Source organism: Salvelinus fontinalis, chromosome 38 (genome assembly GCF_029448725.1).
Source record: "Salvelinus fontinalis isolate EN_2023a chromosome 38, ASM2944872v1, whole genome shotgun sequence".
Lineage (NCBI taxonomy): Eukaryota > Metazoa > Chordata > Actinopteri > Salmoniformes > Salmonidae > Salvelinus > Salvelinus fontinalis.
In genome coordinates this window covers 23947879-23967089 of record NC_074702.1, presented here as the reverse complement: position 1 = coordinate 23967089, position 19211 = coordinate 23947879, and the positions used below count along the sequence as shown (strand labels likewise).

The window sequence follows — 19211 nt, the reverse complement described above, 5'->3', positions numbered from 1 at the left end:
TGACAGGAGATCCCTGAACAAGGCTGAAGTGTCCAGACACATCTTTGTCCCCATCACACAGACAGATGTGTCGAGTAGATTTAAGTTATGTACCGCATGTCTATACAAGTTGAATCTAATGAAATATGTCACGCATGTCATACTCAAACTCTCAATGAGGTGACCTGGCAGTACATGACAAAACAGTCTGTGATATGATTTCTGTAACATTGTTCTCACGCCTATGTGTGGTGTGGATTGACACCATTACATACTGTAGTGGAGAACTTTTTCAAACGTATTCTCCAGCTTTGTCTCTTCACTATCGCATTGGTCTTTTTCTAATGATAAGCGGAGGATTCCACAGTAAACTGAATTTGAAGTTGTTTCAGTCACACTTTATTTGGATAGCCCCATATAGATGATCTACAGATGGACACACTATTAACAAACTATCTGTTGAAAAGCAAATGGTTGCTAAGGTTACGGTTCGGGTTAGGGTTAGGTTTAGAATAGGGGAAAGGGTTCAGGTTATGGCTAGGGTTACTCTAAGGGTTAAGTTTAGGGCTAGGATAAGGGTTAAGGTTAGGGCTAGCGTTCGTGGATAGTTAGTTGAAATGTTGTGGACAGTTATTGAACATCTACTGAACATCTACAAACCATCTACTCGGGACTATCCAAATAAAGTGTTACTGTGGTTACTTTTAACAGACTTTCAAGCTATCTATACTGTGATTGATGTAGAATTTGTCCATAATAAGGTTTCACTGCCATTCTGCTCCTAGTTTACTCCTTGCCGTTCATCGTGTCACTTCATCACTTAAATAGCCAATAATCTGTGCAACACAACAACAGTCTATTTAGATCTTCTCTTTCTTCTGGCAAATACTATTTAAACAACCTGGTAAACATGTCTGTCTTAATTCATTATTCTCCTCCCCATCATGATCAAGCCTCTCGATTTAATGAGGCAAATAGATATTTCTGCAGTGATTGTCTCTCTCCCTCAAAGTATTAAGACTATTAAATGGACACATCTGTTTTTAATTAGGAGCTAAAGTCACCTCGACGCTGCCTTCCATTTTAATGTACTTTGAGCAGTGATTCCATCATGCCCCCCCCCCCCCCCCCCCCCCCCCCGACACAAACAATGCAGTGTTTTTCTGCGGCTCTCTGTAAACAATGGCCTAAAATTAGATAAGTAAGGGAAGATGAAACAATTCTACCGGCATACCAGAGACACTGCAGTACACTGAAAGGCCTATCCAGGGTTTTGTCCAGCAGTATAATGATGTACATTAGATAATTGTCCCATCCTTCTTTATGTAATTCTAGACAATAGCATCTCAGGGATTTGTCGATAGAGAGAGTAGGCAAAAGTATAGGCTGTTTTGGTTTGGTTCCTGTTGCTAAATCAAATCAATGTTGATTGGTCGCATACACAGTTTTGCAGATGTTATCGCAGGTGGAGCGGAATGCTTGTGTTTCTAGGTTCTATGTGGCCTAATAGCACCTTTATAGACACAAATATCAATACATTTTGTTTGGTGGCCTTACAAATAATGCCAAAATATCAGTGGTCCTCAAGGTGCATAAGGATCTACTGATCATTTTAGGGAAACGCAGTGCATTGTGGGATGCTGCTTTTGGTTAGTTGAGGAGCGAAGCAGGCAGGTGTGAGACTCCGGGAGGCGGCTCTCAGAGCAAGGTCCCTGTAGAATAACCCATAATTGGAAGCAGAACTCATGAGGACCTTCTGTGTAGGGATGCTATGGCGCTTGACTTAGCTCCACCTGCCACCTAGTGGAGTACAGGAGCTTTTGTGAGAGAGATCGTTGTAGCTCAGGCTTTTACGTTTTAACCAGTGTATACGGTATATGAAAGCTAGTATCTCAGGTCTTGTGCACTAGATAGTAGTCTGGCCATTTTGAGTAACTGAAACCATTTTTTTTCCCTTTTGAAAGGCTGTGTTGGTGAGGTGTTCTTGATTTTTTTCCGCAGCTGACAATGGTAGACATTAAAAGGCATGTATTATCTATGTGGAACACATGCTGTGTAATTGTTTGGGGTCTGAGTTCACTGGAACAGGTTAATTATGCATGACATTGTGTCTTGTTAGGTGGCCAAAGTGGGCTAATAGACAGGCTCAGTCCTGCATACTTGTTATACACTATAACAGATACAGAGGTGTTGTGAGAATTTGCATTACAGGTTAGCCTGTTGTATATGCAGGCAGAGAAATAATTATCCACAGGGCAAATCATGTTTCTTTTAGCTTGTCTTTCGCAGAGGAACCCAAATGAGGCTGTGCTGTTCTTTCTGAGATAGCACCCAAACAATATAAGATGACTTATGTGCTCGTTATAGAGGAACAACATGTGAATTTATAACCCACACATCCATAACTGACATCCCAGTCAGTATGCAACTGTCCCCCTGTATGGATGTCTTAATCTTGTTCATGATATTCCCTTGTGACAAAATTATGTCTGCAGTACCGCCTAAGGCCACTGAAGGTCAGTATAACACCTCTTATTGAAACGTTCTTAGAGGGATGTGGAGAGCATTGATTATTACCTTAAACATCACAAGCACATGACAAGGATTTGGTACTACCAAACATGTTTTAGTTTGGAAAGTACAGCTGTTTTAATTGTTTGGTTGTGTCCCACATTTTTGTATATTTATGTTGGTAGGCTACTATACACGATGTACAAAACATTAGGAACACCTCCTAATATTGAGTTGGACCCCTTTTGCCCTCAGAACAGCCTCTATTCGTCAGGGTATGGACTCTGCAATGTGTCGAAAGCGTTACACAGGGATGCTGGTCCATGTTGATGCAAATACTTCACATAGTTGTGTCAAATTGTCTGGATGTCCTTTGGGTGGTGGTCTATTCTTGGTACACACAGGAAACTGTTGAGCGTGAAAGAAAAACAGCAGCTTTGCAGTTCTAGACAGACTCAAACTGGTGTTTGCAGTTCTTTGCAGTTCTAGACAGACTCAAACTCAAATATTTTGTCTTGCCCATTCACCCTCTGAATAGCACACAAGTAATCCATGTCTCAATTGTCTCAAGACTTAAAAATCCTTCTTTAACCTGTCACCTTCTCTTCATCTACATTGATTGAAGTGGATTTAACAGGTGACATAAATCAGTAGCTTTCACCTGGATTCACCTGGTCAGTCTGTCATGAAAAGAGCAGGTATTCTTAATGTTTTGTACACTAATTTTATATGCCATGGGTGGGTTGTAATGGTAGCCTAGGCCTTTTTTCTCAAAGTAACTTTGATCCTTCCCCTAAACACCCCGACCCACACTCCTTTTCACATTTGTTTTTTTGACTCAAGCAAAGTCACTTTGAGACTAATCATCTAACAATCTGAGGCCTGGAGGAAGAGAATCGCTCATGTCTGAGGATGACACTGTCACAGTTTTCAGTAATGAGTCACTCAGAGATCCAGTCAAGGGGAGATAGTAATGATGTTTATGAAAGAAAGTAGAACAATTGGTGTGTTTTCAACCCCCACTCTGTCTAGCCTGGAATACAAACTGGAATACTCTGTTTCACCATTGTTTTACCACAACAATTTAGATTCCAGGCTACATCATAATAAATCATTGATTAGATGTATATAGCACTTTTCTACTAACTGAGGTACTCAAAGTGCTTTACATAGTAAGATAGAAACTCCAGCACCAATGTGCAGCAGCCACCTAGTTGATGTACAGCAACCAGCATCTGGTCTTCCATCCAGGGACCGATCAGGACCGACCCTGCTTAGCTTCAAAGGTTATCCAGCAGTGGGATGCAGGGTGGTATGCTGCTGGTTAATGTGTCCTTTTGAAACAATAGATCATAAACCAGACAGGAACCAGCTGCTTAAGCAATTACGTTAATATTCTTCCTCACACTTATTGGTTCACCCACCATTCTAATCGAGTAAGAGGGAACACACGGTAACGGATACTGTAGGTCATTTCCCTCTGGTTTGATTGAGAACGGAAGAACAATGTACTATACAGAAATAAAGTGTTATGAATTTTTCATAGCACTTTATTTTTTGCATAATACATTGTTCTTCCTTTGTGAGGAAGAAGTCTAACTGTTAGAGAAGTTAAGTGAGGAGGATCAGGTGGTTCATCACGTCCCGGTTCAAATCCCGGGATACTGCTTTTGTCCAAGGCAGAAGGATGAATGACTTCACCACACCATCCAACCATTACATCAACTGTTGTCGTGCTATGTCCTGTACGTCTGCATTGTCCTCTGAGAATGTGGCGTTATGTGGAAGTCAAAAACAGAATACTGTTGCAGGGAGCAGGGAAAGGAAGCCAGGGCTAACAGCACTGCACCAGCCACCAGCCCACACAGAGGCACAATGTTCATTGGCAAGAACAAGTAGTTATTGTGTCGTGCCATGATAAAACTGAGTTCGTGCAGCAGTGTGACAGTGAAAGGAACGGAAGTCAACACTGGGTTCCTTGTCAAGGTTCTGCTGGGTTAGGTACCAAAAGGATGCACAGTATTCCTCGAACACATTTTAGGGTCAAGATGGTAGCTTGGATTCTTGGTAGTCTGATATGGCATCGCCACTTCCCAGGTATCTCAATTGTATGTTGATATGTAAATACTTGACTGTTTTATGATCAGTGTGCATGGTGACGAGACAACTTCATCTGTGAGACAGTGTGAGAACATTGGGTGGTCAAGCTAACAAGGAGAGCTGTTCAATATCATTTTGACATTTCAAAACTTGAAACTCTTGATGTGGAAAATGTCTATTTTACAGTTTAACGAGACAACTTGTTAAAGAATGACATAAACAGAACGCCCTGCAGACCTGGCTTGTATACATGTGTTCCATTAAGCTTCTCTTGAGATAAGCACACAATTTCTCCTGTATAGCTTATAGTTGAGGGGAAAAACAGGGTATTGTTCACTACATTGTTAGCAGCAGACATTCCCTGGACATGCCAGCCGCTAGCTAAACTGATACGCAGCTAGCTATCTATACATCTCTTTATGTGGAGGCAGAAAAATACTCTCTGTGTTAGCATTAGCTCTGTAAGTGCTCTATTTATCTGTTTGTGGTCCTTTTTCTCTGAATACTCTTTCTAGTCTTGAGGCTTATGCCCCCGGTCATGATTGCGGTGGTTAGTCTGCAGAGAGGCGCATAGCACTAAGTGCTCTGGATGAGCAACACAGGCTTTCTACAAAGGGGACCGTCGAGCGAGAGCAATCCGCTCTGGGATGTGCAGTTTAGTGACTGGCAGAGCATGAATTATTCAACGTGAGAAGATAGTGTATCTTTCTAATACAGGGCTACAGTTTGTTCAGCTGCCTCTGGTTATTCCTAGAGAACGTTGCAAAGAAGTCTGACCCATAAATCAGTTATGGATCAAAAGGTCTCTTTTCTCTGTGGGTTAAGAAACATAATTTGTCTTGCTCAGAACAGTGGCAGGTGTAGAATAGGAGTTTGAGTGAGCATTGAAAAGGGATGAATGTGGATTGATGGGAGCAGAGCAGAGCTGAGAGAAGGTACTGGCTGACCTTAGCGCCATAGCCTTATATCAACTGCTTCTCCAGCAGTTCAATCCAAGGCATCTCCAGGCCATCACGCCATGGCATGCCGGCCGGATGCAGCTCCCTAGAATGAGGCCTGGTCCACAGCTAGACTAATGGCCTCCACTGCTTCATCATGAAGACCACAGGGAGACTCGCTTCTCAGGCCAGACCAGCGACCAGAGGATTGCACAAACATTTGCACGAACATTTATTAGCCAACATCACCCACTAAATATCTAAGTCTAGACCTTTCACAATGTTACAAAGCAGATCTATTCCAAACGTTCAGATTTATTCATGGGGAATGTGTCCTCACTGGTTGTTGACGTGATCTGCAAGGCCCCGTCTTGACTGTGGAGCGACTGATACTAACCAGACACTGTTTGTCACGGGCATCCAGAATGGAATCCATTGCCTTCTCTTCTTTGCGCTTGTTCAACAGTAAGGTTTTTATTAGTTTATACACAGGTTGCCTTGAATTCAGTTGTTCATAAAAAATAAAAAAAAACATACCCAGATTTGAGTCATTGCTATAGATGGTGCAGCTGAACTGACATAAATCCCAACTCTCATGAGGACTATGTATAATTTATAAAAAGTATGACAAAAATACTGTTCAAAAGGTTCACCCTCAACATTACAGGGGGCACAATACCTGCCCTCCAGGACATCTACGGCACCCGGTGTCACAGGAAGGCCAAAAAGATCATCAGCCACCCGAGTCACTGCCTGTTCACCCCACTACTATCTAGAAGGTGGAGACAGTACAGGTGCATCAAAGCTGGGACAGAGACTGAGAAACAGCTTCTATTTCCAGGCCTCCGCCCATTACCATGCCCTGAACCTTAGTCACAGTTCTAAATGGCTACCACCCTGTATTCTACCCTGCTCCTTAGAGACAGCTGCCCTGTGTACATGGTCATTGCATACTGGTCACTTTAATAATGTTTACATACCGTTTTACCCACTGTATTCTAGTCATGGCTTATCTTATATAACATATTTTTTATTATTTGTTCTGGATTGTTTTATTTTTAACACTGCACATCTACAATTCTGTGTACGGGACCAATAAACTTTGCTTTGATCTATTCTAAATGCTACTGTGTGGTGCTGTACTCCAGTTTGACTTACTCAGGACTCTTTCTGATTTTCTAAGAACATGTCCCGGGGCCTTTGTCCTGTGATGTGCTTGTTTTTCTGTGACGACAAGTGACCACCACAACGCAGTGTTCTATCAGGGAAATGCAAATATAGTGACGAAAAAGATTGTGTGTGTGTGTGTGTGTTTGCATGGGTTATCAGCTGTGCGTGCATGTCTGTCTGTGTATCTGGGAACATGTGCCAGACACGTCTGTGGTTCGCTAGATATCCCAAGGCGCTCTCCACTCCTATCAGCACACTGTAAAATAATCTATAGAGATCCTTCAGTTCCTCCAGCAGCTCCATGTGATGGCTGGGATATCCAGACCCTGCAGTCTCTGTCTGCCATCTGCCCTTAAACAGTAATAGCATTAATACAACAGAAAACAGCACACTGTAGAATGTTAATGAATGTTCATACGGTCTGTCATTGAATCTGACACCAGACACCATAAACGATTTGACGTAGTTTATTCTGAAGGTTTTGGGAATTAACAGATAAGAGCAAAACCGGTATTCAGTTAAACTTTTTTTCCCCCCTCCATCTGTAAAAATGGTTAACAACAGTTATAAATACAACTGTCACGACACTGAAGTTCATGAATTACTTTTGGTCCCAGTGTGGGCCCAGTTAAAACACTGGTGGTGAGATCCAGAGGTAGTGGTGGGTGGCTAAAGTTGACTAGGAGCAACACTGTTTCAGCACTGTGGAGAGAATGAACAGGGGACAAATACAAAACTAGAAGCAATTGGTGGAGAAAAGCAGGTTAAGATGGATGGATGAGAGGAAGAGTGTCTCTTTCCTCACCATCCATCCCCTTTGTTGACTGATTTGTAGCAATGAGGCACAGTCATATATGAAACCGTATTCATGAATAGGGGGCTAGCTTGTTACCAGGACGGGTTGAGAAGCTATTATTACTTTGTACATCCCACTCAACCCTCTCACATGGAATGGTGAAATGACACCAAAACGTAGGCCTAACGCGTTACTCTCTCCATGGTTCCTTCCCAAAGCAGTTGCTGGCTGTGTTTAAGACTCAACTGCCACCCTTGGACCACACACTGAGGTTTAAAGTCTCTATCCGCCCCTCTGTCTCGACAAAGGAACTCTCCAGTGGGAAAGTGTAAAGGACACCTCAATTTCACATCTGCACAGACAAATATAATAGTTATGTTTCATGGACGAGCCATTTCCTTTACAAAATAAATCTTATTTCTCAAGAATACAATAATAAAATGAAGCACGTTGGAAAAAAAGTAACAGAACTCCATATATACACATACTATTTTGGCAGACAAAAACATGAACAAGTTCATTATTGTAAACAGCTCTCTCCTCCCTTTTCTTCTTTCCTTCTCGCCATTGTTCCTCTTCCTGTTTCCTATTACATTCACAGCTCTAGTTTCTGGTTGGTCAGAAACCCGTAAATTGTGCTTAAGAAATCCCTGGACCGTTCAGAACGGCTCTCCTAGGGTCAGACCCTGGGGTCTGCCTGTAAATAAGTGCACTGTCTCTACAGTAGGTCACTGCTTTAAGACTGTCCCGTGGCTGCAAGTTCACGTGGCCTTCCTAGTTGACCCGCAACATCTTGCTGTTGGACGTTGAGGTGGGCAGGAAGGGTTAAGGGTTTTTTGTGTGGTACGGGGTTAAGCAAAGGGAGGTTTGAGTGGGACTGGGGTGTGAATGGAATGGTTGTATACGCCACTGGAATAAGAATAGTTGTGTGGCAACGGCACTAGAACAGTTATACTGTAGTTAGGTTTGTGTAGGACTGCGGTAAGGAGATTTATGTATGCCACTAGGGTAGGGCAAGGTGCTTGGGGGGGGGTGAGTGCCACTAGGGTAGGGCAAGGTGCTTGGGGGGGGGGGGGGGGGGGGGGGTATGAGTGCCACTAGAGTAGGGCAAGGTGCTTGGGGGGGTATGAGTGCCACTAGGGTAGGGCAAGGTGCTTGGGGGTGTATGAGTGCCACTAGGGTAGGGCAAGGTGCTTGGGGGTGTATGAGTGCCACTAGGGTAGGGCAAGGTGCTTGAGGTATGAAGGGTTTAGGGCATAAGCCTTCAGTTGTCCTCCCCAGAAAGCTCGTCCTCCCCCGTGGCTTTCTCGGGGATGGCGTCCAGGCTGCGTGGTCGGGTCCTGGACTCGGAGCCTGCCGTGCTCCCTGATGGCCCGTCCTTACTGAGGTTACAGGTGAGGGCGGCGTAGTGGATCTGCTTCAGGTTCTCCTGGACTTCACTCTTTGCGTGCTTCAGCAGGTCTGCCTGGCCCTGGAGGGGAGGCAGGGACATGACAGGAATGGCAATATAGAGACAACAGAGCATGTATCAACAACTTCAATCTCCAGTTTAAACAGAAAGACAAAGGGTGAAACCAATAATACCTTAAAAAGGTCACGAAGCGAGAGAGTAGTGTGGTACTAACTGTTTAATCTTAGTTGTATGCGGTCAGACATTGGAGTCCTACATCTCCCCAATGCCCACGGAGCGTAACCGCTGCTTCTGTGTATAATGAATTATGCAGCGTAGCCAAACACTCACCAGGCACAAACTCCATTTCCCGGGGACGGATGTATAAATGATGAGCCCAAACGCTCATGAGGTGAGCATGCAATTAACGCATGCAAATATCACAAATAAATATGCAGAAGGTCATTCCTCGATAATTACCCCTTGCATTGACACAGGGATTAAATGAACAGCATGAAGACAAATACATCAGACTGAGTGTGTACAATCTAACTCAGACATAGGCTCTTATTCCACCGCGCTGCAACTGAAAAACAAATGTCAATTTAAACCTACCTACCTTATGTCCCTTCTGTAAACAAACTGTTTTCCTCATTTAGTGAAGCTCAACTGCACTGTGGAATCAGAATCTCTGAAGTGTTTGCTCGGAAGTTGTTTGAATTTAAATTCACTGCCTATGCCTGCCCTCAATAAAACAAACATTAAGTTAAACCTCTTACATGTAACTAAATGTAATAGAAAATGTAATCTACGTAATCCCAAAAAGTAATTATTTATCATGAGATAAACAATAACTAGTAATGCTGCATACTCCAAGATTTAACTCTCACCTTTCTGGTAAAAATAGTTATACATTGCAGAGGTGTAGTCACTTGAGGACACAAGCTCAAGTACACAGATTTCCTATTCAACAAAACTGTATGAATAAGGCTTGAAATTATTTTTTTACCCAAAACTATTAAGATTTCACCTTCCTTATAACTGTAAAATACATATTTGTATGTTTAGTGTAAGAGAAAATGTGCAAAGTTTCTAAAGGTCTCTCTTGATCAAAACGTCTGCCCCCATCGCTTTGAACATCTCACAGAGCTCTAGCGTGGCTTTCTGAACTCGTTAGGAACTCACCTTTCGTCTCATTTTAATATTGTCCATCTATGACAAAGTATTTTTGGTAATTTGTTAGTCACAAAAAAGATTGCAAAAACAAATTACTCAAACTAGGTGGTTATTATCGTTACCTTGAGGATGGTTATGTTCCAGGTGAAGCTCTCCACAGCCTTGGCCAGCTTCCTGCCCTTCAGGCCCTCCTTCACCGCCATGTCATGGAGGTTCTCATGGAACTCCATCGCTGGGGAGAGAGGGGTCAGGGGACACGAGTTTTACACTCTGTAGTCACACACATTTGTCCCAGAGGCTAGCATTGACGTACAATGTTCAATGCATTTATATGCTAGGTTTGCATGAAATGCCAATTGGGGTTAGGCAAGTGTCAGCACTATGGGAAAAGCCTTACCTTAAAGCCTCCACACATTTGGTTTCATTCTTGACATGTGAGACAATGATAAAACACCAACACACATTAAATGGTCAACCATCTGTCTCTATGTCTGTCTCTCAGTGTGCATACAGTACTAGAACTACCTGGTTCAGTTTTTGTTTTCATTGCCTATAGAAATTACACTAGTCTGAAAACAGCTGCCCAGCAGACAACATGAGGACGGAAGCAAAGCTGGTGAGGTCAAGATGGAGTGAGAGACATCTTCTCTTGAGAGTGTGAGAGAAAGAGAGAGCAAGACTAGAATGGGCAGGGCAGACAGACATGACATCCCCTCACTCTGGATTAGCATCAAGGCGCTGAGCAGAGGGACTTGTCTCCCGAGGAGCTCCCTTCCTCCTCTCCTTCCCCTCTTTCCTCCTCCTCTTCTCGGACTGCGTGCTGCTCTCCGTTAGGATACACAGACGAACATTGCCGTGTGTTTGATTTGAGTCAGGTTGCAGTAGAGTCCACAACATCAGAGCAACAGCTGAGGGTCGGGCCGTTAAGGTGCTCGGTAACGGGAGCTTGGTATATTACTAATAGCTTCACCAGACTCAGCTGATGGCACACACACACAAGCTGAAACGGTCAGACTGAGCATGCTCAGATCTATCGCGGAGCTCTATCAGCCCTGGGTCGGTTCCCAGCCCTGTTGGTGTTGTTTCCATGGCAACACCAAATACTGTACATGTGAGATATGCGGTGGGGTGGATGGATGTTGATGATGATTCTGAGGAGGTCTGTGATATTGGCACTTCAGCAGTTAGCACATACCTGACCTAGATGAAGAGTTGAGACTGAGAAAACAGCCAAAGAAATGTTCACAAATTAGGCCCTGGCTGAGGCTAGTATTGTATTCTTTTACAGAGAATGCGTAGGGCATTCTTTTAATTGGACTATACACTGTGCTAATAATCTGTTACTCCCAGCCTTTTTGATTTTGTTTATTGTGAAACATCGTAATGATTCCAGAATGATTATCCCCCACCCTCAGGTGCTGTGCTGCTGCAACTACAGTCACTGCTGTTGTACTCATGAAGCATGACTGTGCTGGACACACACGCACACACACAACCAACTCTCAGCAGGGGTTGCTTAGCAACGCAGTGTAGAGTTGGGGGTGTGTGGCGGGGGACTAATTCTGCCATTCTGAGCAAGCCCTTTCAAACTCAATTCTCGGCAAGCTTATGCTCGCTGACAGAGACTGTATGGAGCCACCAAAGGTTCTCAGTCACCTTTGACAGTCCATAACCGAGCGGCAGGTAGGAAAGGGGTCTGCCGTGGACAATGACAATGACAATACATCCCGGATTAGCTTCTTTAGATGGTGTAATCTTCTCCCTCGTATACCTGGAGCTCAATAACTGTCAGTACAATGAACTTGTACTTGCCCATTCACAGGAAATATTAATGAAACCAGCCTGTATTGTAGCCGAGGCTAAATCCCAGTTGGTATCAAACGGTGGCATATGTGTACATATATGTTATAAAAGATGATCTGCCTGTTTACTAGCTTTATTAATAATGGATTGAATCGCAAAAGCAACACATTGATGGATTGTCCCCAATCCTCCTGAATAGATTATGCATTTGACCCTGTAGAATACTACCTACTGTATTTAATGGCCACAGGTCATGACTGTAATGGGGTTTTTCCATTCATCTTATGTTCCACATTTTCTCTTTAGCTTGTTTTCTAGGCAGTTTGTAAAACTTAACCTAGGTAGGATCTGTTATAAGCATTACTCTGTCCAGATTAGGTGTCTTTTGGGGTTCAGCTATTGAGTTGTCCCAGATGTTATTTGGTACCTGTGTGAGTGTCAAGTATTGCATTTGATCTGTGCGCTTCAGACAGTAAGTAGTGCGCTTTGTTTGTTACCCAGGGGGTCTTTCGAGGCGGTTTGTTCTCTCTGAGTGGTTATGATGGATTACACAGAACTCCAGTAGCTGTTGCTGGAATGTTCTGCTCACTGTCCGGAGGGAATACAGTTTGTATTGACCCATTTTCCACTCACACTCACAGCTGACAATACGTATTGATGAAATTATAACATGAATTTCTCGTTGCTTAGTTTACCATCTGCTGTGTCCTATTTTGCAAAATGTTGGTGGTTGAATCCAGCCCAGTAGATTTGATATGGTGCCTGATAGTGACCAAAAGCCTTGGGCAGCCAAGGTGGAAGCCCATGTTTAACCCTTTAGTTGTCATGTGTGCCCATATTAACTAATAAAATAATACAAATCCATTAAGCATTTCCTACCTTCAGTAGCCTATCGTTTTGGCTTAACCGAGTGGCCTAGTTAGGTACAATTTGAAAGAATTTCTGTGTTTGAGTACTCATGGAAATAATGGAGTACTCACATGTTAGCGTGAAACGGTGCTGAAGGCAAAAAAGTTTGCGCTATGCTGGTTGTTCTGATACACAACTGTAAACCCAACTTAAAACATGTTCAATGCACTTGATATACTCCTCAAAGAACACACACCTTACCCGAGTTTGAAATTATGTCAGTGCTTATAAATGTAACATAATAAATAGTTGCATTTGTGAATTGAGTACTTGTATTTGAGTAATTAGTGAACAAATGCAAACTTTAAATCGAGTAGTGTGTACGTGTGCCCATCCCTAGTTACTTTCAGGTTCATTTTTCATAGACATTTCAAAGATTAGAGGAAAATAACCATACATTGAAAAAGTGTGATGGGTTCATATCAATTTTGAAGAGGAATGCTTTCAGACTATGGACACAATATACTGTAATACTATAGATCTAACGAGCACTAAAAGCAAACCATCTGAGCACAATTCCGTATCTCCCTGCTGCCTAGAATAAGAGATGTTTTTGTTGTCTCTTTCAGCACTGTTCCTTTAGGCAGTTCACATCTTAACTCTCAGACTACCAATGGCTAATGTCTCGGGCAGCAGCTTGAAGGCAGGTCCTGTTGGTGTTGTGATGAATACTAAGAAGAGGAGATGACGGCGAGAAGCCATTGATTTGCGACGCACACCTCAGTTAAAGAAGACACTCCTCCACCCCCTTGATGAGCCAAGACAACAGACTATGAATATTTTATATGTCATCCATCTGGAAACCAATAAATCCCAGCCCCTGGAACGATGGTCTGTTTTTCCTCACTCGGCACTCCAAGCAAGTTACTCCATGATAAATGAAACATAAACAATGCTTAGATGGGAAACGTTGCTGAAATGCGCTGCATTAGATTAAAGACACAGACGTCTAAATGATCCTGTCATTGAATATGATTTTATTTGTACTGTAGTAAATCTACAGGTCAATATTATGCTCCTTTTAAAGCACACAATTTGGTTTTGCAGAGTTTGCACCGCTAGAGCTCTTTCCGGAAAAATCCACCTTGTCGAGTTCCCCTCATAATGGGGGAAGGAAGAGAGGTTGAACATTCTGAAAGCTTCTCAAGCCAAGACTCCCCCACCTTGGAGCGAGTAGGAGGGTGGGATCTCTGCCAGCGTGTTCCATTGATGAGCTGCCAATCACCCTATCAAGGCTCCAAGATCCTTCCGATCCCCCACGCCCCAGAGCAGAATGGATTAACACTGCCACTGTTCAAGTCAAGTCAACACATTATGCAGGGCCAGAAGGCTATTCTCACAGAGACTCTCACCAGAGGAGCATGATAAACAGTGCTAAGCGCACAGATAAAATAAAATTGCAAGAGCACACAAGCTGCAATATCCATATCAAAGTGCAAACGCAGAATTCTAACAATGAGATCAATAATTTTCCAATCAATTGCTCAGACAAAAAAACAAACACTTTTTTTTATCCATTCTGGTAAATTATTCCCTTTCAATTGTTATTAGATGGGCTTGATCTCATTCTGCACGTCTTGTAGCGGTGCGGTTCCTGGTGGAAACCAGGCATAAAGAGACCGCAGCCGCCTGCCAGTCTTTGATGTTGTTCTGTTCAGAACCTGGGTGTTTACCACCTCAGCTGCAACCCTCCTAATTAGAGGAGCAGCGAGGCCGACGCCGTGAGAATCATCAAAAACCAGGCAGAACCAAAGCAGCGTTTCAAAGCAGCCGGGTCACAGAAATGAGCATGAATCAAATGTTAATAACTTATGTAACAGGGCCGGCATAATCAGTCCATCTTTTTTGTTAGCTGCTGCTCTCTATGGCATACTTCAGATGGGGGGGGGGAAGGGGTGATTGTATATGAAAGGAAGAAGGGAAGATCTGAGGGACAGTGGATCTTTGCAGAGAAATGGGCTTTTAATGCTAAACATCGCTCTTTAGTCACCTCTTTCCCTCTCTTACCTGCTTTCTGGGTTAGCAGTATTCGGTCGTAGGCTCCCTCAGAGTTCTCCAGCAGAGTCTTGCTGGTCTGGATCATCTGTCAGGAGAGGAGAAAGCAGACAGTCCAGTTGAACCTCTTATTCCCTTTACAGCAGCCTGGCATCCTGCGGTAGTAAGCTATCTTCATTTTTTTTTTTTTTGCGGCGTATGTATCCATTGTAGGGGAGAAAGAAGCCTAGGCCCTTATTACAGAGATAGAAAGGCCAAGCAGCGGGAGTTGTGCTGAGGCACGGTAAAAAAACAGAGGGAGGAGAGTGTATCCCGACGAGTATGTTATTGAAATTTGCAAGACAACTAGGGTATTACAGTAATTGCATGTTACCGTTATAAAATATGACACTCCAGTCCAGTTTCAGAGTTGGTCTGAAAACATGTGATTTCAAGAGTAGGTTATTATAGCAATCTGTTGTATATAGGAGAGGCCTTGTTCAGAGGCGTAACACAGCCTTATCTGTGGCATCACAGCTGGGTAGCAGACCGCTAAATTTAGCTCCCTGCCTTAATTAAGTGCACACACTTCTAACCTCCATGACTGTGTTAAAATTGTCATGGTGGCTCTGATCAGAGAGGCCCATTTGCACTTCTAATGCATGACCAAAAAATAAAACACCCCAAAATACATCCCTGGTACATCAGGGGTATTTCGGGAGGTTAATGATGCGTGTGTTTACTGTCATGGATCCTGGTAAATACCCACTGCACGACCCAGGAGACGTACACACGGATATGACCATCTGGATCTTTCTCCCTTCTTACCGTCTCTCAGAGTGCAATTAATACGATCATCTGAAGGAAATGATGTATCATCTAAAATTAGAAAAGGTTTCTTAATGCGATTCTGGGGCGAGATGACACAGTTACGGCAGCCTTCCGTTTCAATTAGTGCCACGGGTGTTGGGCTTTATATTCGCTGCTCTGGCGTAATTGACTTGTACATTCCCTCAGTGACTTAAGAGCACTGCAAGGTCACATAATAAAAGGCAGACAGTCTTGTTCCATTGCCAAGGCAGACCGGGCGGGGGCTTGGGGTGGGGAGCGTGGGCAGCTGTTTCAGCAGAGCTCCAGTTGCCAAGTCAATCTCTGACGGTCGGCCGGTGACCCAACAACATGGCCCCGAGATCGATCCCTGTTGCTGTGCCAGTTTTCCAGCCAGTGAGAAAGAAAAGAGTACCTACTTAGGAGCATTGAGAGCGGTGTGACAGGAGCTGAGGGGATCAGCAGCACTGTGACTGTGTGTCTGTGACAGCTTGTCCATGGTGGACTGCTGGGCTGGGCGTTCCACTTCAGGCAGTGAAAATGGAGATGAAGGTTTCAAACAGTGACTCCAGCCCTCTACACCCAAGTGGGGATATTAGGAAATAAACCAATTAGAACATGTTCTTTGGTGATACAATTTGAAAATTAGGAGTGATTTACAAAATTATATGAAAGCCCTGACAATTAACAATATGGCCTTTATATTTATTGAGGTGGGCATCAAACCTAGTTTTATGAGGGCAACCCAGAGCATTCCTACAGTCTGTGATGAGTGTAACACATCGTGACTAAGCTGGGGGAGGCGTGCGGGGTGTGTGAGGGAGGAGGGGGGGGCTGTTTGTGACAGTCCACAGCTGCAGTAACAGGGCTGGAGGCTGTCAGGCACACTGATTACTTTACTAATGGGTGAAGAAATTATAGCCTTGGGTGACAGACACAGCAACATGGGGAGGTATTTATAGTGGATTGTGAGGTAAGCGGCTGAACTCAACGCTAGCTTTGCTCGCTAAAGACTAGCTATGGTGATTTGTGTATTTAGTGGTGCTACTGGGAGTGTTTTACAAGGCTTCAAAATGGTAATAGTTATCATTAACAAACTAGTACTTTGTGATACATTGGTACTTCCCTACATTTTTTCTAGAAAAATCGACACAATACATTTACAACACGAAGAACAGCACATTCAATTAAGATAATTTCTGCAGAGGAGCACTGTGATGATACTGGAAGAGTCCACGTTTACTTTTCCTCTGCAAACAAAACAAGTAATGAATAGAAAAACCAGACAACCCCATAGTAGAATAGTGTATTTCTATTTACCTAGTTGGCTTGATGTTGTGTGTTCTATGAGAGAAATGTTCCTCTCAAAGTGCATTCAAGTTACGAGGGCCATAGGGAGGGAAACTTGCAATCTGACAAGCAGTCAATGCACAACAATTCTTAATTCAATCGTGGGGGAATTTGTTAAAAAAGAGGTGGATCCCGGCTTTCCATTCATACTTATTTATTTCTCAACTCCTACATATTCTGAAATGCACCATTTTAAACCCAGAGTTTTTAGCAGTGGCATGGTTGAGCACGATACCGCTCCGCAATTCACCTCGAGTGCACAGGGAGTGGACCAAAACGTAACACGGGTCAATTGTAGGGTAACTTGGAGTGACTTAAATTGTGATGAGACAGATTACATACAGTTAAAGTCGGAAGTTTACATACACTTAGGTTGGAGTCATTAAAACTCGTTTTTCAACCACTCCACAAATTTCTTGTTAACAAACTATAGTTTTGGCAAGTCGGTTAGGACATCTACTTTGTGCATGACACAAGTCATTTTTCCAACAATTGTTTACAGACAGATTATTTCACTTATAATTCACTGTATCACAAATCCAGTGGGTCAGACGTTTACATACACTGAGTTGACTGTGCCTTTAAACAGTTTGGAAAATTCCAGAAACTGATGTCATGGCTTTAGAAGCTTCTGGTAGGCTAATTGACATATTTTGAGTCAATTGGAGGTGTACCTGTGGATGTATCAAGGCCTACCTTCAAACTCAGCGCCTCTTTGCTTGACATCATGCGAAAATCAAAAGAAATCAAAATTGTAGACCTCTACAAGTCTGATTCAACCTTGGGAGCAATTTCCAAACGCCTGAAGGTACCATGTTTATATATACAAACAATAGTACGCAAGTATAAGCACCATGGGACCACACAGCAGTCATACCACTCAGGAAGGAGATGCGTTCTGTCTCCTAGAGATGAACATACTTTGGTGCGAAAAGTGCAAATCAATCCCAGAACAACAGCAAAGGACCTTGTGAAGATGCTGGAGGAAACGGGTACAAAAGTATCTATATCCACAATAAAACGAGTCCTATGCCGACATAACCTGAAAGGTCGCTCAGTAAGGAAGAAGCCACTGCTCCAAAACCTCCATGAAAAAGCCAGACTGCGGTTTGCAACTGCACATGGGGACAAAGATCGTACTTTTTTGGAGAAATGTCCTCTGGTCTGATAAAACAAAAATAGAACTGTTTAGCCATAATGACCATCGTTATGTTTGGAGGAAAAAGGGGGAGACTTGCGAGCTGAAGAACACCATCCCAGCCATGAAGCACGGGGGTGGCAGCATCATGTTTGTGGGGGCTCTTTGCTGCAGGAGGGACTGGTGCACTTCACAAAATAGATGGCAGCATGAGGCAGGAAAATTGTGGATTTATTGAAGCAACATCTCAAGACATCAGTCAGGAAGTTAAAGCTTGGTCGCAAATGGGTCTTCCAAATGGACAATAACCCCAAGCATACTTCCAAAGTTGTGGTAAAATGGCTTAAGGAAAACAAAGTCATGGTATTGGAGTGGCCATCACAAAGCCCTGACCTCAATCCTATAGAACATTTGTCGGCTGAACTGAAAAAGCGTGTGCGAGCAAGGAGGCCTTACAAACCTGACTCAGTTACACCAGCTCTGTCAGGAGGAATGGGCCAAAATTCACCCAACTTATTGTGGGAAGCTGGTGGAAGGCTACCCGAAACGTTTGACCTAAGTTAAACAATTTATAGGCAATGCTACCAAATACTAATTGAGTGTATGTCAACTTCTGACCCACTGGGAATGTGATGAAAGAAATAAAAGCTGAAATAAATTATTCTCTACTATTATTCTGACATTCTTAAAATAAAGTGGTGATCCTAACTGACATAAAACAGGGAATTCTTCCTAGGATTAAATGTCAAATTGTGAAAAACTGAGTTTAAATATATTCGGTTAAGGTGTATGTAAACTTCTGACTTCAACTGAATTTGGTTGAGCAAGAATAGTGGCAACCAGGGAAAATGTTGGGGGAATAAAATGTAACATGAAGTGTTTTCTGTGAGAAGCACAGGCAGGGGCATGTCAGCATAATTGTATTTATTCATTTTGGAGTAGAATGTCTTTTTAAAAAGTCACCCAAACTGAGCTTCTCAGTCCTTCTACATAAAATGTACACGACTTGATCTTCTTTCACTTCATATTTTCATCAAAAATGCTGAGGACACACAAGAGTCCATATCTAACACTTAACTCATGATCCAAACTTCACTGATGCCTGCCCATGACTCTCAATGAGACACTTTTGTGTAAAATTACACAATT

General features: G+C 43.0%; 1 protein-coding gene across 1 annotated transcript in view; it reads right to left on the bottom strand.

Moving 5' to 3' along the window:
• Positions 1-8575: 8575 nt before the first annotated feature.
• Positions 8576-19211, bottom strand: part of LOC129838084 (inactive phospholipase C-like protein 2) — a 51132-nt gene continuing 40496 nt past the window's right edge. Inside the window, exons 4-6 of the mRNA XM_055904792.1 lie at positions 14780-14855; positions 10183-10292; positions 8576-8965 (exon numbers count right to left, since the gene is read on the bottom strand). Of these exons, the coding sequence (XP_055760767.1) occupies positions 8759-8965; positions 10183-10292; positions 14780-14855 (393 nt within the window). The 3' untranslated portion in view covers positions 8576-8758. The remainder of the gene's footprint in view (positions 8966-10182; positions 10293-14779; positions 14856-19211) is intronic.